This window comes from Carcharodon carcharias, chromosome 20, assembly GCF_017639515.1.
Source record: "Carcharodon carcharias isolate sCarCar2 chromosome 20, sCarCar2.pri, whole genome shotgun sequence".
Lineage (NCBI taxonomy): Eukaryota > Metazoa > Chordata > Chondrichthyes > Lamniformes > Lamnidae > Carcharodon > Carcharodon carcharias.
Genome location: NC_054486.1, coordinates 98,180,373 through 98,198,404, shown reverse-complemented (window position 1 = coordinate 98,198,404; position 18,032 = coordinate 98,180,373). Strand labels below are relative to the sequence as shown.

At 42.1% G+C, this 18,032-nt stretch overlaps 1 protein-coding gene across 1 annotated transcript in view; it reads right to left on the bottom strand.

Moving 5' to 3' along the window:
- LOC121292264 (latent-transforming growth factor beta-binding protein 2-like) overlaps positions 1-16,744 on the bottom strand; it is a 658,547-nt gene extending 641,803 nt beyond the window's left edge. Inside the window, exon 1 of the mRNA XM_041214068.1 lies at positions 15,715-16,744. Coding sequence (XP_041070002.1) covers positions 15,715-16,496 — 782 coding nt within the window. The 5' untranslated portion in view covers positions 16,497-16,744. The remainder of the gene's footprint in view (positions 1-15,714) is intronic.
- Between the last annotated feature and the right edge of the window lie 1,288 nt (positions 16,745-18,032).

The window sequence follows — 18,032 nt, the reverse complement described above, 5'->3', positions numbered from 1 at the left end:
GACCCAAACCTCCCTGTCGCTTGCCATTTTAACACTCCACCCTGCTCTCTTGCCCACATGTCTGTCCTTGGCTTGCTGCATTGTTCCAGTGAAGCCCAACGCAAACTGGAGGAACAACACCTCATCTTCCGACTAGGCACTTTACAGCCTTCCGGACTGAATAGTGAATTCAACAACTTTAGGTCTTGAGCTCCCTCCTCCATCCCCACCCCCTTTCTGTTTCCCCCTTTTGTTTTTTTCCAATAAATTATATAGATTTTTCTTCTTCCACCTATTTCCATTATTTTTAAATATTTTTAAATCTTTTATGCTCTCCCCACCCCCACTAGAGCTATATCTTGAGTGCCCTACCATCCATTCTTAATTAGCACATTCGTTTAGATAATATCACCAACTTTAACACCGATGTGTTCTTTTGTTCTGTTGTTGGTGACATCTTTTGATGATCTGCTTCTATCACTGCTTGTTTGTCCCTACAACCACACCAACCCCCTCCACTTCTCTCTTTCTCTCTCTCTCTCTCCGCCCCCCCCTCCCCCCCAACACACACACACACACACACATACACACCTTAAACCAGCTTATATTTCAACTCTTTCTTGGACTCGAACTCAAGTTCTGTCGAAGGGTCATGAGGACTCGAAACATCAACTCTTTTCTTCTCCGCCGATGCTGCCAGACCTGCTGAGTTTTTCCAGGTAATTCTGTTTTTGTTTTGGATTTCCAGCATCCGCAGTTTTTTTGTTTTTATCAGCAGAACATCATTCCTTGTTCTACCTTTATTGTTGGTTCCTACAGTAATCACGACAACTGGATACTTCCCCTTCCACTCCGAGTTCTTCTCCAGTCATATGGAGATTAACCCTGATACTGGACAAGTTTCGGAACTCCTGATAGCGGCTGCGGGGAATGGTATCTATTCCCCTGAATGTACTGCTCCCTATCACTACCACATTCCTTTTCATTCCCCCCACTTGAATGAGCTCCTGCACCATGGTGCTATGGTCAATTTGCGCATCCACACAATTAGCAGGTACCTTGTAACTGTTCATCAAAGTCAAGGGCCGGTTCTTCTCAATTACAACATTCGGATGCCCAAATCTGCTTGACTCATAGTCACACCCTCCTGTCCCTGACCATTGACCAACTCTAAAGTACTACGTAGCATTAGGGGTGTGACTGTCTTCTAAAAGAAAGTGTCCCAGTAACTCTCCCTTTACAGAGACCCCAGAATATCTTCAGCTCGTACTCCAGCTCAAAAACCCTGAGCCAGTGTTCTATAAGTTGCGGACACTTAACATAGATAAAATTGTCCAAGATTGCAATGCTCTCCATTATGTCCCACTTGTTACAGGTACAGCACAGCACCTGCCCCTGCCATGTTTACCTAATCTTATTTGTTTATTTGATTAGGTTCTTTTTAATTGAACAGATCATTTTAGTTTTGTTAAGTAATTTAAGTAAGCTTAAGCTAGTAATTTAGTAAAGTATTAGCAAGTTACAGTTTCCCAGCTCAGAGACAAAAGGAAAACACTCACCAGCCACTGGAGATAAAAAAAAAATGAAACACAGCACCTCCATCCCCCCTGAACCAAGTTCCCACTTGCACCACTTCCCGACTTTACCACTCTTTTCATGAAGCACGCTTTTGTAACCGCTCTGTGCTCCACATAGCACTCTTAAAGCCAACAGGCAGAAAAAATTTTATCTATCAGTCTGGCTGATTTGAAGCAGGGTCCCATAGGTATAAGGACAGTGTCTAAGCCACCATCACACAGTTTCTCTTTAGTTAATGTGTGTAAGCTAATCTCAACATTTAAAATGATAGAAAAGTATCAGAACTGCAAATCTAGGGAACCATTTTTGGAATTTTGAAATTCAATATTAATCTGTTCCTTTTTGGATAAAACCATAAAGACAATACTGTGATTTGGTTTTTACTCCCAATATGCAGGCTGGATTTAGATATCTGAAGCCTTTGGAGCTAGTGAATTTTCTCTAATTCTTGATCAACAATTGAACTTTGCCATTCAATTGTTACAGAACAAAAGACTTCTGCTACCACGTGCTCCTGAGCTCCCTTTTTCTCTACCAAGTAGCATTTTTTTCTCTACGTTGCCATTTCCTCATTAAGTGCACAGATCTACTTGGTTGCCCAAGTGCTATGTGAGGTGCATGTACTTAATTACATTTTATTCCATCACCACAGGGTGAATAAAAAAGTTATTTATTGATCAGCCTATTATTTACTTCCTTCTCAGGAAATAATGAAAAACAATTAGTTCCTGGCTATGAATATATCTCTCAAACACTGTTTCCAATTCCTTTCGCCATGACTGCATTCACTATCCTCTTATTACCACTCCAACACTCTTAAGTTGCAACAGCAAAATCTCTGAGCAGTGCCACAGGATAAATGCTAATATAATAAAATGTTGATACATATCCGTCATACTTGCGACACTACATGTTGTATATCCAAATTTCTGTGTGACACTTACCAAAAAATACTCAAAAAGCAAAAGCCAGTTTTCAACATCAAGATATGATATCCTATGCCACAATTAAACTTGTGCTCAGCATGTATCAATTACTACTTAGAGTATTATACCTTTGGCACCACGGGGCAGGCAAGGTTAAATGCAACTCCATCTCAATAGCTAAAGAGCTAACATTGTCATTTACAAGGTATGACACTCCTGTCTTCATAAAATGTTGTATCCTTTAACTTTGAATAATGCTGTGGGAGATTCATTAGTCTTACTAAAATAGGAATAAGAAAGAGTGAATTGAAAACCTTGACATGACTTCAGAGCTCAGATCTTCATTCACCTCTTTTATGATGTCAACTGAACCTTTCAATGTGATTCCCTGGCTGAATTTTTAAAGCCCAATTGGGATGACAACACAAGTTGGCCCACAGTTTCCTGCCACTGGGAGGCACGCCAGTTTGCCAGAATGTTTCAAGCCCCAGGCCATTTTGAAACATTTCAGTTCGGGGGGGATGAAACAGCTATCCACTGAGCGAATAGCTAATTAGGCACATTATAGTACCTAGTAAGGCCCCTTGGCCCCCACCGGCTGGAGTTTTCCAGGTGGGCCAACACTCCCCTCCCCACCACAACAGTAAGTGGAATATGGCTGATGAAAGGAAGTGGCCTCCCAGAGGCAGACTGGGGAAGGAGGTGGGGGGCATGCTCCAAATGGCTTGTTAGATCCTCACCCTCCATCACGACTTATACATGACCACAGCTGTAAACATAGGTGGTCCCGTGGAGGAATTCTCCCTCTACAATGGCGGTCTTGCAGCTGCGGCCAGTTTTAATTTCAGACCTTTCCAAAGATGTCGCAATGGTGCCTCCAATTTGAGGTGTCATATCTGTCTCTTATTTACAGTGACAGCTCTGATGGTGGGGCTGCTGTGCTCTCAGTGCTCGAGTGTCTCCTCTTGGATAGTGAGTATTCTCTGACCACAGATGGGCCTGGCACTCAAATATCATGATGGGTATGTTACGCAGACACCATTCGGGCTCAGGACCTGGAAGTGATCCTGATGCTGGGGTTTCTTCCCCAGAACAAAAATCCAGTTTTCTATGTCTAATATACATTGTACTGAAGCCCATTGTTTTTTCTGGTAAGTTATTAATTAGACAGTGAACCCCAGGACATCGCTGCAGGAATTTCACAGGCTGAGGCCCAACCATCTTCAGTTGCTTCATCAGTGACCTCTCCTCCATCATAAATGGGGATGTTCGCTGATGATTACACAATATTCAGCACCATTCATGATTCCTCAGATACTGAAGCAGTCTGTGTCCATATGCAGCAAGACTTGGACAATATTCAGACTTTGGCTAATATGTGGCAAGTGATATTGGCAACACACAACTGCCAGACAATAACCATCTCCAACAGGAGAGAATCTAACCATCTCCCCATGCCATTCAATGGCATACCATCACTGAATTTCCCACCATCAACATCTTGTGGGAGCTACCATTGACCAGAAACTTAACTGGACCAGTTATATAAATACTGTGGCTACAAGAGCAAGTCAGAGGCTGGGAATTCTGTAGCGAGTAACTCACCTCCCGACTCCCCAAAGCTTGTCCACTATCTACAAGGCGCAAGTCTGGGTTGTGATGATCTTCACTTGTTTGGATGAGTGTAGCTCCAATAACTCTCAAGAAGCTTGACACCATCCATGACAAAACAGCCTGCTTGATTGGCACCCCATCCACTATCTTCAACATTCACTCCCTCCACCACTGACACACAGTGGCAGCAGTGTGTACCATCTACAAGATTCGCTGCAGCAACTCAACAAGGATCCTTCAACAGCACCTCCCAAACCACGACCCCTACCGCCTAGAAGGACAAAGGCAACTGATGCATGGAGACACCATCACCTTCAAGTTCCCCTCCAAGCCACACACCATGGTGACTTGGAACTATATTGCTGTTCCCTTGCTGTTGTTTCAAAATCCTGGAACTCCCTTCATAACAGCATTGTGGGTGTTCCTACAACACATGGACTGCAGCAATTCAAAATGGTGGCTCATCACTACCTTCTCAAGGGCAATTAGGGATGGGCAATAGCCGGTGACGCCCACATCCCGTGAATGAATAATTTTTTTAAAAGTCAGATTTATAAAGGGAAGCGTGCAGCTTCAGCAGACTTCAAGGGAAGGCAAATATTTATGCCATGTGTGATTCTGTGATTTTCATTTAATATTTTCATAATTCATGGAAATGACTTCATCACATTACATTTTAATTACAGGAACTATCTCCTTTGTAAACCCATTTTTGGATGAGACTTACATAACCATTAACAGACGCGCGTTTTTTTAATATATACCTGACAATTTCCAATAAAATTGAGCATTTAAATGTCAGTCACTTAATAAGATGTATCCTGAAGCAATACTAATACTTTGTTTACAACATAATAACTTACTCCAATGTGTCTCATCAACCTATTCGAATTAAAGTTATACTACTGCATTGTTCTGAATGGACATTTTGAAAATGTTTACAATTACAAAGTACGTCTGGATAGAATTCATTTCCATCAAATATTTTTCATATTTCATGGAGATGACTTCACCACATCACATTTTAATTACAGGAACCATTTTTCCCCTTTGAAATCTATTTGAAGAAAATATCTCAAACATGTGCTCAAAGCTGTGTCACACAATAACCTAATTAATAATCATAGTACTTCCAGCTGCATAAGAGGCAAACCACAAAGGAACAAATCATGCACCATTAAACCCATATTTTTTTAACCACGTTACACAATTAAAGAGTGGGTCTCATTAGCAGGACCCCTTATAGAATCTCAGGTCATTATGATTAATGCCTAAGCGCTTTTGTTTTGCTTTGTCTATTTTGGTTTTTGACGGTGAACTCTGTAAAGCTACTTGTTTAAATTGTACTACATGATATAAATAAAATGCATTATGAATATCTATTGGATACCATTTATCCCTCCCTTTTGGAGCTGACTGTAACTCATTTGTAAATTCACCAAGAATTGTCAGATCAACCCATTCATGGCCAGATGTCATATCCCTGTAATGAATGTTTTCTATTTCACCATTGCTCCCAAATTTTTGGGGGGGACAGTTTAGCTGCAGCTTTTAGATGCTTCTCTACATTACATGAGATTTTGGGCATGAGCTTCAAGAAGTGGTTAATTTTCATAGTGTCATGGTACATCACCAGTTAGGCTGTTTTATGCTGTGCTTGCTGCTTCAGTTCTATATTTCAATGCTACAATTTAATTTAACAAAGCAGTTTGATGCTACAGCTGTTCAGCCATTAAAATTGTTTGGCTGCTGCCAAGCCCAGCTCCATTATGGCTATTTTGATAAATCGACAGCTTATCTGAAATGTTTGCATGAGTTTGAATTAAACTTTTGTTGGATTTCAAAGTGCTGGCTGCTCAAGACAGATGGATGTTCAGTGCCTAGGCTGTTTTTCATGTCAGACATTAGATTCATATGCTAATTCAAATGAATCTCACATCTGTTTTACTACTGGGTCATGGAGCAGCCTTGTTTGTATTGAGGAGTGGTTTTATGAACCATTGGGTAGAAAAAAATAAACTCAACTGTAGTTTCTCCATGTCTCCCAGGCAACTCCTACCACCGCCCCCCACCACCACCACTCCGCCCATACCCACCCCCATAGTTGACTTGTTTTTCAGCATAGTGGATTTTACAACAATTCCCGGTCTGTACTGAATAATGAACATTAAACAGAAAATAAAATGAAAAATGTGGTCTGTATATAATGCAAAAAAAGTCATGGTATGAGAAAAGTAAGCCAAATGTGGTAGGGTGAAAGCAGACAAAGCATCAGCAACCACGTTTTTGGAGTGTGGGGGATTTGGCACCCTAGCCTACCTCCCAATTTATACTGGCATGCGTCCATATTCCTCTGTATTGGCCTAGGCCTGCTTCCAAAGACTGCATTGAGTTCAGGTTGCATTGGCATCTGAGAGTTCATCTAGTACAGAATATAAAATGGAGATTGGAGACACCCAATTTACCTATGAGTCCGATCTCTTAAATCTAATTTAGTTTTAACAAGTAAGAAAGAGGTTTTTCAGCATAGCTGAGGTCAGGAAAACATAAATAGCTGAAATTGGGAAAACCTTTTCTCTATAGCAATGAACTAATGTTGTCATGCAGGCTAATAGGAGACAGATAGTGAAACTGAAGATTTTTTGCCTTTTTCATTGAAGTTTTAGCTGAAGAATTTTTAGTTGAAATTGTCTTCATTCAAAATGAGTTTATTGATTCCAGTTTATCCAGCATATGCACTGCAATTAATCTGGAAGAGTCTAGGACAAATAGGTTAAATTATGTGTATTGAGGCTATGCAGACTCTGGACTCCGCAATTTCTTGCAGTTAACTAAGCTTGAAGGAAAGAGGAAAGCATTGATGAGGGCTTCCAAGATGTCAAAGCACACCTGTGGTCTCCTCCGCTGCCGAGACGTACTGAGGCACCATCCTATGCAAGATGGCTGTATCACCATGGGAGAGATATTTGCTGCCTCTCTCAGGATAACAGCTCACTCCTCCCTCTCCTCCCCCCACCAACCACCACCACCAGCCCCTCAACCAGTGCTAGTTCTGGTGCTGCAAAGCCAGTGGGCCAGTCCACCCCTGAAGCATCCAATGTACCACAGTCAGTAGCCAGACATTCTCATGCCCAAGCTCCTCAAGGTCTTTCCCAAAATTTTCACTGGAGACCCAGCAACATTTTACATCCAAACTGTTGTCACTTGGGGTGCTCTTTGTAGCAGCAGTAAAGTAGATGAAAGAGAGCTTCAGATGGGCACTAAGGGATTGCATCAGGGCAAACTGTAATTAATAGCAAGTGATTACAAGTTAATTATTTTTTGAAAGTCTTGTTACACCAAGTATATTTGTTGAGTATTTGATGACCATTCAGGTGTTCTGTCTGAAAGATGAATGTTTGTTTACGTTCACTGGAGTCTTAACAATGGCAGTGGGGCTGATGCTGGAAGGGATGGTTGGTGCAGGGTAACATTAAGTTTTCAGCTGAACCTCTTCTAGATAAGCTGATGTCAAAGAGGTCTTAAAGCTGGTAGAGTGGGTGGGCCTTGTTCTACTTCATCCTCTCACTGTCATCCTGTTGCATATATTCCTCCATCTCCACATCTTCCTTTGCAGCTGGCTTGATGAGTTAGCCCCTCTGGATGGCAAAATTGCGCAGCATTTGCATAAAACGATAATCCTAAAGACTGGCTGAGGGCTATACTGGGGAACACGTCAAGACCTTTCTAGGCAGCAGAAATATTGCTTCAGGGGGCCCGTGATCTGGTCTGTCAGGCCTCGAAAGGAGGCATAGCACCAGTTGTATCTCATCTTTACACCTATGCTTGGGTTCCTGAGAGATCAGTCATGATCTAGTTAAATGGCAGAGCAGGTTTGAGGGGTCGAATGGCCTATTCCTGCTTTTATGGCCAGAATTTTTAGCTCATTGGGCAGGCGTGCGTCCAAGCCCAACCGAGCATAAAATGACACGCGATGACGTTGGGGGAGCTTCCTGATGTCATCGTGCACTCGTGCGACATTTGGGTCACCGACAATTAAAAGGCCTATCGTGGCCATTAAAGTTATAGTTGAAAGAAATTTTTCACTGCCCGTCCAACCTTACAGTTGGTGGGCAGACGAAAAGTCCAAGTGGCCTTTGCATTTTTAGGAAACCTCATCTACGGGCAGGATGAGGTTTTCAACAGCAAATAGAAATAAAATAAAAATTTTAACATTTCACTTATAACATGTCCCGGCTCATGTGGCATAAGGGGATATGTTTTATAACATTTTTAAAATCTTTATTTTTAATGTTTTAAACTGTTCATCTCCCTGAGGCAGGTCTGTTCCTCCAGAAGCTTTTACAGAGCGCACCCACGTGCATGCGCAAAGTTTGCGCTCACCCTCCTTCCCCCCACCCCCCAGCATAGGCAGCGCTTCCTGCCTGCCCCCGCCAAGCCTGCCCAATGAGGGAAAAATCCTCTCCTATGGTCCAATGTTCCAATAACAGCCAGGCTTGGAGGGGTTAGCCATTGCTCCCAAGTAGTCAGTCTCTGACCTGACACTTGGGATGAAAGAGAGAAGGGGTTGAAGACTTATGCAGGCTAAGGATATCATGCCTACTGCCAGGAAACAAGGCACAGAACTATATTATGTACTACTTGTGCCCATTCAGTGAGTGAAATCTCTTCCTATTCATGTGGACTCCAGGCCCCTCTACAGATATATGCAAGGCTGTATATGTGGAGATGGTAATGCCTTGCACAAGGGCAAATTCTGAAACTTTAGCAAAGCCCAGTGGCTTTGTCATTCCTAGTCATGGTGAGGTTACGAAGCCATGAGCTTTCAGCGTATCGTCATCTGGCAAATTCAGAACAGAAAGGGATACATCACCTTGTACTGGGCTGTATTGGTGCTGCATCAGTTAACAGAGCAGTTAACAGCCTCCCTGGTAAAGTATAGCCTCCTTATACACATCTCAGTAAACTAGAGTTCTGAAGTTCTAGCCCTAAATACTCATGTGGTGTTAGAGCTCTTGTTAACTGCCTTCCTTTTGCTGCTCCGCAGCTACAGGTCCCTGGATTCTAGCCTATTCCTCCTTCTCCTCCCCTTCCAGGCACAATGGCAATGTAAGTACCAAACCCAGTGAAACCAATGAGATGTATATCAGGACCGTCCGGACAAAATCTTCTGTTCACATACCAAATTACTTTTACAAACTGTCAGCTCCAGCAGTAAAATTCTCAAAAGGTGCAAAAGCAGCACCCTTGCCGCCCAAACAAACTGACTGGTGATTCACCTAAGAACAGTTGATGATCCGTTTCCATATCCTTGGCAATGCCTCACACCCATGATGTCTGTAGCTGATGTAGAATTGACAAATAGAATGCCAGAGCTGTTGAAAAGGGCATTTGGACCCTAAAACAAATGCAGAACCAAACTAGCTTCCTTAAATAAACTCCTATTGATCTCAGGAAGATGAGCTGGATGCTTAAATGAAGAAACAATTAAATGCGATGATGATGAAATCTGTGTGCAAAACCAAGAGCCAAAAAGGAACATTTTTGGAGTTCCTAAGTTGAATGCACCTTTGCCGCCTGACCCCATAATGTCTATGCTGATGTTTTTGGATATCAAAACAAGAAGGCTTATTTTCTGACTGAAGCTGGCATTTAACCCCATATTATCATTTATTTTTCATATTTGCGGAATTGTGCAAAGCATTTGAGGGATTCAAAGACAATAATAGTCTGACAGGCCACGATGTGCACGCTCTTTCTATAGCTATGACTGTCCTTATTACAGTTGATAGGAAGGGTTTCATGGGCCCCTCACAATCCAAATGATGAAGTGGGGAGAACCCTACTCAGCTATATGTGAGCATCCCATTGGATTTCAGTGCCAGAGCTCTGGTCTTCAATTGCTGAGACTGTGGGAGCCTGATTTGAATGCTACTTCCTGAGCAGGAACATAAACGCTACCAGAGAGTGAGCAACTTGCATCCCCATATTATTATGATAGAAAGTAACCAAGATATAGAGGCAAAGATACTTCTTTATTGTTACATAATTTATGTGTGTCAGCGAGTTTTAAATATTTTTAAACTATTTTCTTAATGTCCATTAATATATTGTGTTGCTACTTTAAAATACCATTTATCCCATACACTTGTGCACTTTTTTAATCAGAAAATTCTTCTGAATCTCTAAAATAGACCTGTGAGTAGTTAATTAATGGCACTCTTCCAATAAAAAGCAACCATGCCCTCCAATCCTATAAGATCCAAATGCTAAATGTGACTTTCTGAAATTTCTATTGTGCATTCCACAGATTTATACCAATTAAATGGCTCATTAGTTTTTTTAAAAGCATTAAGGAATCAATAGCCTACTGTCGTGGTTGTGTTTGCTGTGAAAGAAATTGCATTCTAGGCATTGCCTATTTAAATTCATGTCTTCCCATGATTTCTTTGGAAAATGTAAATGAAGATAAAAGATTAAAAATTTCCCCTTTTTGAGAAAGGAATGGATAAACTAACCCTTTACTATTATTTTACTCAGTTAAAAGATGTGAGGGAACAGAGTCACAGATATTACAAAGCCCAAAATTATTCCACTGGAGCCTATTAGCAATCCATTATTGGCAGCAGGAGTGTGATTCATTAAATGAACAAATTGATCTACTCCTGTATTGAGCAACACAACTCTCTCATGTGGAAAACTTCCTGTTTAGATGGTACAAAGAAATTATTTTGTTTTATGGCGGTTAGTAAGTTTTTATGGCCCATGTGAATTATGTGTACCTGCATGATGGCATTATAAGTCTTTAAAGACATTTTTAAAGACTACATTTTAAAAATAAATAAAACTGGAACTTAAGATGGTCCTCAGAGCTACCAGACAGTTTTGTGGATTAAGCCATTTTATCTCTTAAGGGGACACCACAGAGGACAAAGATACTTTTTCTGATAATGGCTCACTGTGGTTTCAGCCATGAGATAAATGAAACTCCATCGACACCTTCATTGTAAATATGCAAATTTGCCTTGTCAAATTTAAAGGCTTTGGCCACCTAAACACCACAGGTGAAAAGATTTTAGACTGTTAATTAAATTACCACAATCCCTTATTTGGGACCATGACTCAACACTGATGCGATATGCAGTGGCCAAACTGAATCTCTCAGAATCACAAGGCAGAAGAGGCCCTTCAGCCCATTGTCTGCACCGACACATGAGAAACAACTGACCTACCTACCTAATCCCATTTACCAGCGCTTGGCCCATAGCCTTGAATGTTATGACATGCCAAGTGATCATCCAGGTACTTTTTAAAGGATGTGAGGCAACCTGCCTCCACCACCCTCCCTGGCAGTGCATTCCAGACCGTCACCACCCTCTGGGTAAAAAAGTTTTTCCTCACATCCCCCCTAAACCTCCTGCCCCTCATTTTGAACTTTATGCCCGCTTGTGACAGACCCTTCAACTAAGGGGAACAACTGCTCCCTTTCCACCCTGTCCATGCCCCTCATAATCTTGTACACCTCGATCAGGTCGCCCCTCAGTCTTCTCTGCTCCAACAAAAACAACCCAAGTCTATCCAACCTTTCTTCATAACTTAAATGTTTCATCCCAGGCAACATCCTGGTGAATCTGCTCTGCACCCCCTCCAGTGCAATCACATCCTTCCTATAATGTGGTGACCAGAACTGCACACAGTACTCCAGCTGTGGCTTCACCAAGGTTCTATACAACTCCAACATGACCTCCCTACTTTTGTAATCTATGCCTCAATTGGTAAAGGCAAGTGTCGCATATGCCTTTTTCACCACCCCACTAACATGCCCCTCCACCTTCAAAGATCTACGGACACACATGCCAAGGTCCCTTTGTTCCTCAGAACTACCTAGTGTCATGCCGTTCATTGAATACTTCCTTGTCAAATTACTCCTTCCAAAGTGTATTACCTCACACTTTTCAGGGTTAAATTCTATCTGCCACTTATCTGCCCATTTGACCATTCCGTCTATATCTTCCTGTAGCCCAAGACACTCAACCTCACTGTTAACCACCCGGCCAATCTTTGTGTCATCCGCAAATAAAACGCAGGTAGAGGCAATGCTCGTCAGAGACCTCTTCAGAGACACAGACAGAATTCCATCAGAGAGAGAGAAAGATGGTCCGACAGACAACGCCATGGATTACTACAGCTAGTTAAGCTGCAAAGTAACTACCTACAATATCGTGGAAGAAAAACTAAGCCTCGCTCTTCTAACCTGTTGAAGGCTACCTGTGAAAACCACCTCTGGCCAGATCAACTGTAGGAACCAAACAATTGCTGCGCAATGTCTGCATTTTCAGGACCTTCATTTAGCTAAAGTAACAACTCAAGTACGAAACATCAAGCCTGCACAGAAATAGACACAGTTAAATTCCAATTTTACAATTACTGCTTTGCCTTCAACTGTATCTAATTTTTGTATTTGTGATGGTGTGGGTGTGTCAGGAAAGTGAGATGTCATATTTTTGTTAACCTCTGGGACAAGTGTGTGAGAAATAAACTGACCTTCATTTTTAAACACAAAAGCTTGCTGCTGGGTTATCTTAAATTGACTCAATCACTCTGAGGATAAGAAAATATATTTGACATGAGCAATAAAAATTGTCCATGACAAAGTGTTGAGAAAAGAAATGCATCAGTCTCAAAGCAGTGCATATGAATAAAGTTCTCTCTATTGTCCAACAATATGTCAACAGCCAACATTTGCTCTTGCAAGTCTTTTAGACCTGTCTCTTAGCCAAGTCATATTGAACCATAACAAAAATAAAAATACCTGGTCTGGCAGCATCTGCTGAGAGGAACACAGTTAACGTTTTGAGTCCGTATGACTCTTCAGCAGAACTAAGTCATATTGAACCATGATACTGGAAGAGGCCAGATCCATTATATCACACCCAATGCCCTCTGCATTGCATCCTGTGGATATCCTGCTGTACTTTTAATGGACCTCCTGTTGTTATTGGTACACCAGGCAATGTGCTTCAAATATATGGCTGTTACAAACTCGTACTTAATTTTGTTATTGTTGCAGCATTGCTCGCAATATTGCTCTCTGCTGGAAAGCATAGAAATGTTGAGTTATTTTACATTTTCACATATTTGTGTTTTTGCCTGTTTTCTTTTCATTCTAGTCTGTTGTTACTATCCCTATTTCATTCAAAATCCCAAAATAATTTAAAAAAAGCCTATTGTCTTCTAAAGTTTCACTGGGATAAATGGCAGAAGACATGTGTAGACTGGTACTGGTCACACAACCTACCACAATATTCATAGATATTTAACAGCATTCCAGGGATCACATCTTTGGAAGAATGCCAAAGCACTCATTGATTTTGCTGTAATTTTTATGACTGCTACTGTTTTGGATTCTCCAAATTTAGCTTTTCGAAATTGTTAACAATTCTTTTCTCCAATACAAGACTAGAAACTAAACGCGACAGAGGCCTTTAAAGTACACAGAATGTCTTACTTTAAAGATAAACATGGAAAATGGTAGGGGATGTTTAATTAAACATTGCAACAAGCTGGATCCAACCTGTCAAGTTTCACTTTTTTGCAGCGACTCTTGTTTCTATCCCACTGTATATAAAAAGTAAACATCATTCTAATCATTTCAATGAGTTTGCAATCAGCTTGATCAAGTCTCGTTGGCACTGGTCTGACGTCGACAACGAAGAAACTCGCCACTACTCCATGACCTTGGATAGGTATATATTGTGTGTGTGGTGCGCGCATTTTTTTCGAAGCGCCCCTGAAGAAAAATCTTTTGTTGGTTGTTTTTGTGTTTCAATTTCGTGTGAAGCACAAGGCCCGTTTGAAATAAGACACTGCGAGGCTTAATTGATCTCTGTGGGATTGAATTGATCTCCCTCGTTTGATCTTAAAATCTGAAAGGATTTGAGGAAAGTTAAAAGTACAATATGTTACATAGCGCCACGCCGCAAAAGCATGCAAAAAAGAGCACAAACCCATGCAACCAACTCGGCAACAACGAACGTGTCCGAGTGAAGCAATGCAGTGCGTTTCATGTGTTTATAAAAAGATGTGTTTATTGGTCGTATTCCTCCCTTTGTTTATTTAAGATATATTTCATTTTGGGTCCGACCTTTCTTCCCAAAAGCTTCTGATTAAGGGATGCGCTTTCATTGTTTATTCTTTAAAAAAAACTGTCATTAGCCAAAGCGGGAGCAGAAGGCCAGTCGTGAATTAAAGCTAATTTTCTTTCTGCAAAAACGAGAGACATGTTCACCGCACCCCACCCCCTCCCTCGCAAGTTTGCTCGTTGGCGCCGTCGGTTTTTAATAGCATGAAGTCGAGGTTTGTGATTCTATTCTGAAGCAGCTCATTAAAGCGAGGTCCCTTTACCCTGGAGCCAAACAGTGCACAGGAGCGCAGGTCGGGATATCGTTATCTTGCTGATGTCATATAGCGCAGAAGTATAAATCTCTTACATACTCAGCCCAAATAGGCGAGCACAAAGCAGCTGGCTCATAAAAGGGCAAGACTTTGGAACTACATTTAATAAAAACAGAAAGCGAGTCTGGTGTTCAAGATTTGAGGTTTAGAAAATACATTCTCATGATAATGTGCTTTCGTATATATCATACGTGCATATGTACACAAATCTGTACGTTCCTGTGCAAAATACCCGTTGACGTTCTGATCATTTCGCTTCAATTTGACACCTCAGCGCAAGCTACACCACCGAAAAGTGATTTAAAGCGATTGACGAACAAACAACCCTCATGTTATGACTTATGTTTGTGTGATTTTAAGTATGGATGTACTGAGCTACTTTACCAAAGTCCTTTATTTGAGCTGCAGTGAACCTAGACTTGCATTTGTAATCCATCTACGATAAACTGTGAACCGCTTTCTCCTTGCTCGCGGTGCAACTTTTAACTCCTAAACTGCCATAAAATAGTCTTTGCCTCGCCAGTTCATGTGGAGGGACGTAAACCCAGGACTCATCAGTAGGCGGGAGTAATTTAGTTCAGGGTTATTGGCTCTAAAATTCTTTACCCGTGTTTTGAGTAACAACAAACTCATTCCAAATTCACGGTCCATCGACACATTGGAAACCGTACCTATAGAGAAGACTGTGTCAGCTCTCCGGGACTTTGGGAAGTTATCTACTATTAAGACACCTTTAAAAAATACAAGTGGAGGCCTTTTCTGCGAGATACAGTTGCTCCAACCGTAATTCCAGAATGATACTCAGTTCAAATTGAAACTACTGGGAAATAACATTGAATAGATAATATTGTGGAAGGACTGGCTCATGTGAGAGTAGATGTGATGTTATCTGAAAATAACGTATTTTTCTTTAGAAGGTTTAATTTAAGTCAAACGCAATTTTCAAATTAGCTGCAGTAGTTTTGCAATATTTGAAATACTCGAACTATTGCAAAACATTGAAGATCCAATGTTGGCTTAAAATTCTATTGCACTATCCACATGACAAAGAAGTTATTTAGAGTCTCATTACTCTTGAGACACTACGTGTTGCCTTTTTGAAGTGCAGTGACTATGTATGCAATATATTCACAGCATTTTATTCAAATATTTTCATTCTCACCCTATCAGTCTCCTGCTCGGTGCTCGTTTCCCCGGGTTTTGTCTGGCAATTTGCCTGCTCCTCAGCTGGGAAGTACTTGCCGTTAGCCGGGTTCTCAAAGAACCTGAGGCCAGCAAGCTAGTCCGAACAGGTGAAAGCTTGCTGGCCCGAGTGGAAGCAGGGCGGTTCTCCTGGGGCGAAACAGATCTGCCGCCAGCGTCGGAATTAAAACCACGGCTTTTTTCGGATGAGACGGCGTATCTATGCCATGCCGGGGTACGGCTGCTAGCCTGGACTGTCCCGTGATGTATCTGACTGCTCTCCCGGGATGATGCCGCGCTAATGCGGGACGTAATGGGACGACTTATCCTGGCTGGAGCAGGATTGACTCTCGGGAATTCGACGGGCGAATCACTCGGCCGGTTAGATGGTGCTCGACTGACTCCGGCTAAGTTCTGTCCATTTACCCGGGTAAGACCAGTGCTGCTTTCTCGGGAGCCGAGAGCTCGGCTACTGCCAGGTGACAGTTGACTATAAGTCCGGGATAACACAGAAATGCTGTCAGCGGCTGTCATCCGGATTGGTGTGGGATTTCTATCGTGGCTCCTCCGGCCGCTCAATGTGGTATTGTGGGCTACCAGTCTCGCCCTGTTCGCTGTCATGTTGGAGACCGCATGTCCTGCTCGGAGAGCTGAAATGTGTGCAGACCTCCCGCTCAAACCCCTCTGAGACTCACTCGGTACAACAAAGCTCCCCAAAATCACCAGGACGGGGAGGCAAATCCATAAGTGGCTGCACTGCATCTTCCACGCAAGATGATTTCGCTTTCTTCGTAACAACAGATTTTCAGTCCAATTCGGTTATAAAATCCCAAGAAGTTCTTGCGCAAAACATAAACACACACACGCACACGCACAAAAACTTTTCGGAAAACGCCAGTGAAAACGTTTTCCTTTTTGCTTCCTTTAATATGAAAAGCACTCCCCAGATCGCTCCACATCCACCTTTAGAAGTTGGCCAACACTGGTAGATTCTGGTGCATGTGGGTGACTGTCAGACTCCCAGTCAGCAAGTGTGGTGAAAAAAAAAATCGGCTTCTGCCTCAGAGTTTTTAAAGGGACTCTGGCTTTCCTTTCGGATTCCTTCTGAAACATGCGTTACGTATAGAGGACGCTCTCGCCCACTCTCAATGAACTGTGACGTAAGGACAAACCCTAATTTAGTATCGGGAGGAAGATAGATTTTTGAGTATATGCTTGTAACACCCTGCCTCTCAGTGACAGGACGAGGCGGGAGGTGTCTTCACAGCACAAGTTTAACAGCAATCGGGAAAACAAAGCAGCAAAGCTCATCCATCCTCCAACAGTTCGAATCAAAATGCAGACGTACAGCGGCAATATTTGTGTGTTTGTGTTACTGCAATGGGATGTTTAATCAAGTAAGGTCCTAAATGACACATTCATCTTATCGTGATTCGCACTATCTTTTAAAGCGGACAGTATTCTACTCAAATATATATGCAGAGGCAGGTTCCAATTAAAGAGTTGACCTTGCGGCGAGAACACCGGCAAGTGAGGGTTTACCCGACTGCCAGGCTCGTTTCCTGAGGTTTTTTAAGTGCCCGTAATTTGAGACAAAGAGCCGCCGGAGCTCCTGGCGTTATTTCAAGTTGCTAGGCTTACATCTTAAGCAAAGAACACTAAAGGGGCGATCGCTCGCAATCAAAGTAACAACTTATTTATTTATGCCGTCAGATAGAAAGTTTGAGGTCAAATCTATCCATAAAGTTGGATTTCTTTATTTACAGCTGCCGAGGCTTGTAAAAGTACTTTGCTTCGGTTCCACGTCTGTCATTTTTTAATGATGTTTCCTCCAGGCGCTGACGGGGTGCCACCACCCCCCTCCCCCCACCCCCCCCTCCCGGGTCAGATAAACCCGAACACGGATCTGGCCGCATTAAAGAGATGCAGCAACATACCAAAATGAAATCCCGGCGAGTTTGTGCTGCATACAAGTTCGAAGCAGTTAAACAACTTGGGATACCGGTTCAGAATCCGCCAACATTGAATAACCACACTTTTCTTTCTTCACAAACACTCAGCGGAAATGTTCCAAAACCACCTTAAGTGGCTTTGCCAGTTGGACAAAATACGTTTTCTCCAAGATTGGGAAAGAGCTTGTTTGGCACCTGCAGCAAGCAGGAAAGTTTACTCTTCCACCCCACAACTCTCAAGGGCCATCTGTTACTTGTTCCATGTTGTTCTTTTCACAGTGCTTACCCTTGTTCTGCTATTATCACATTTTGCTTTCTTAGCTTTGCCACTACCAGCACCTTTTTA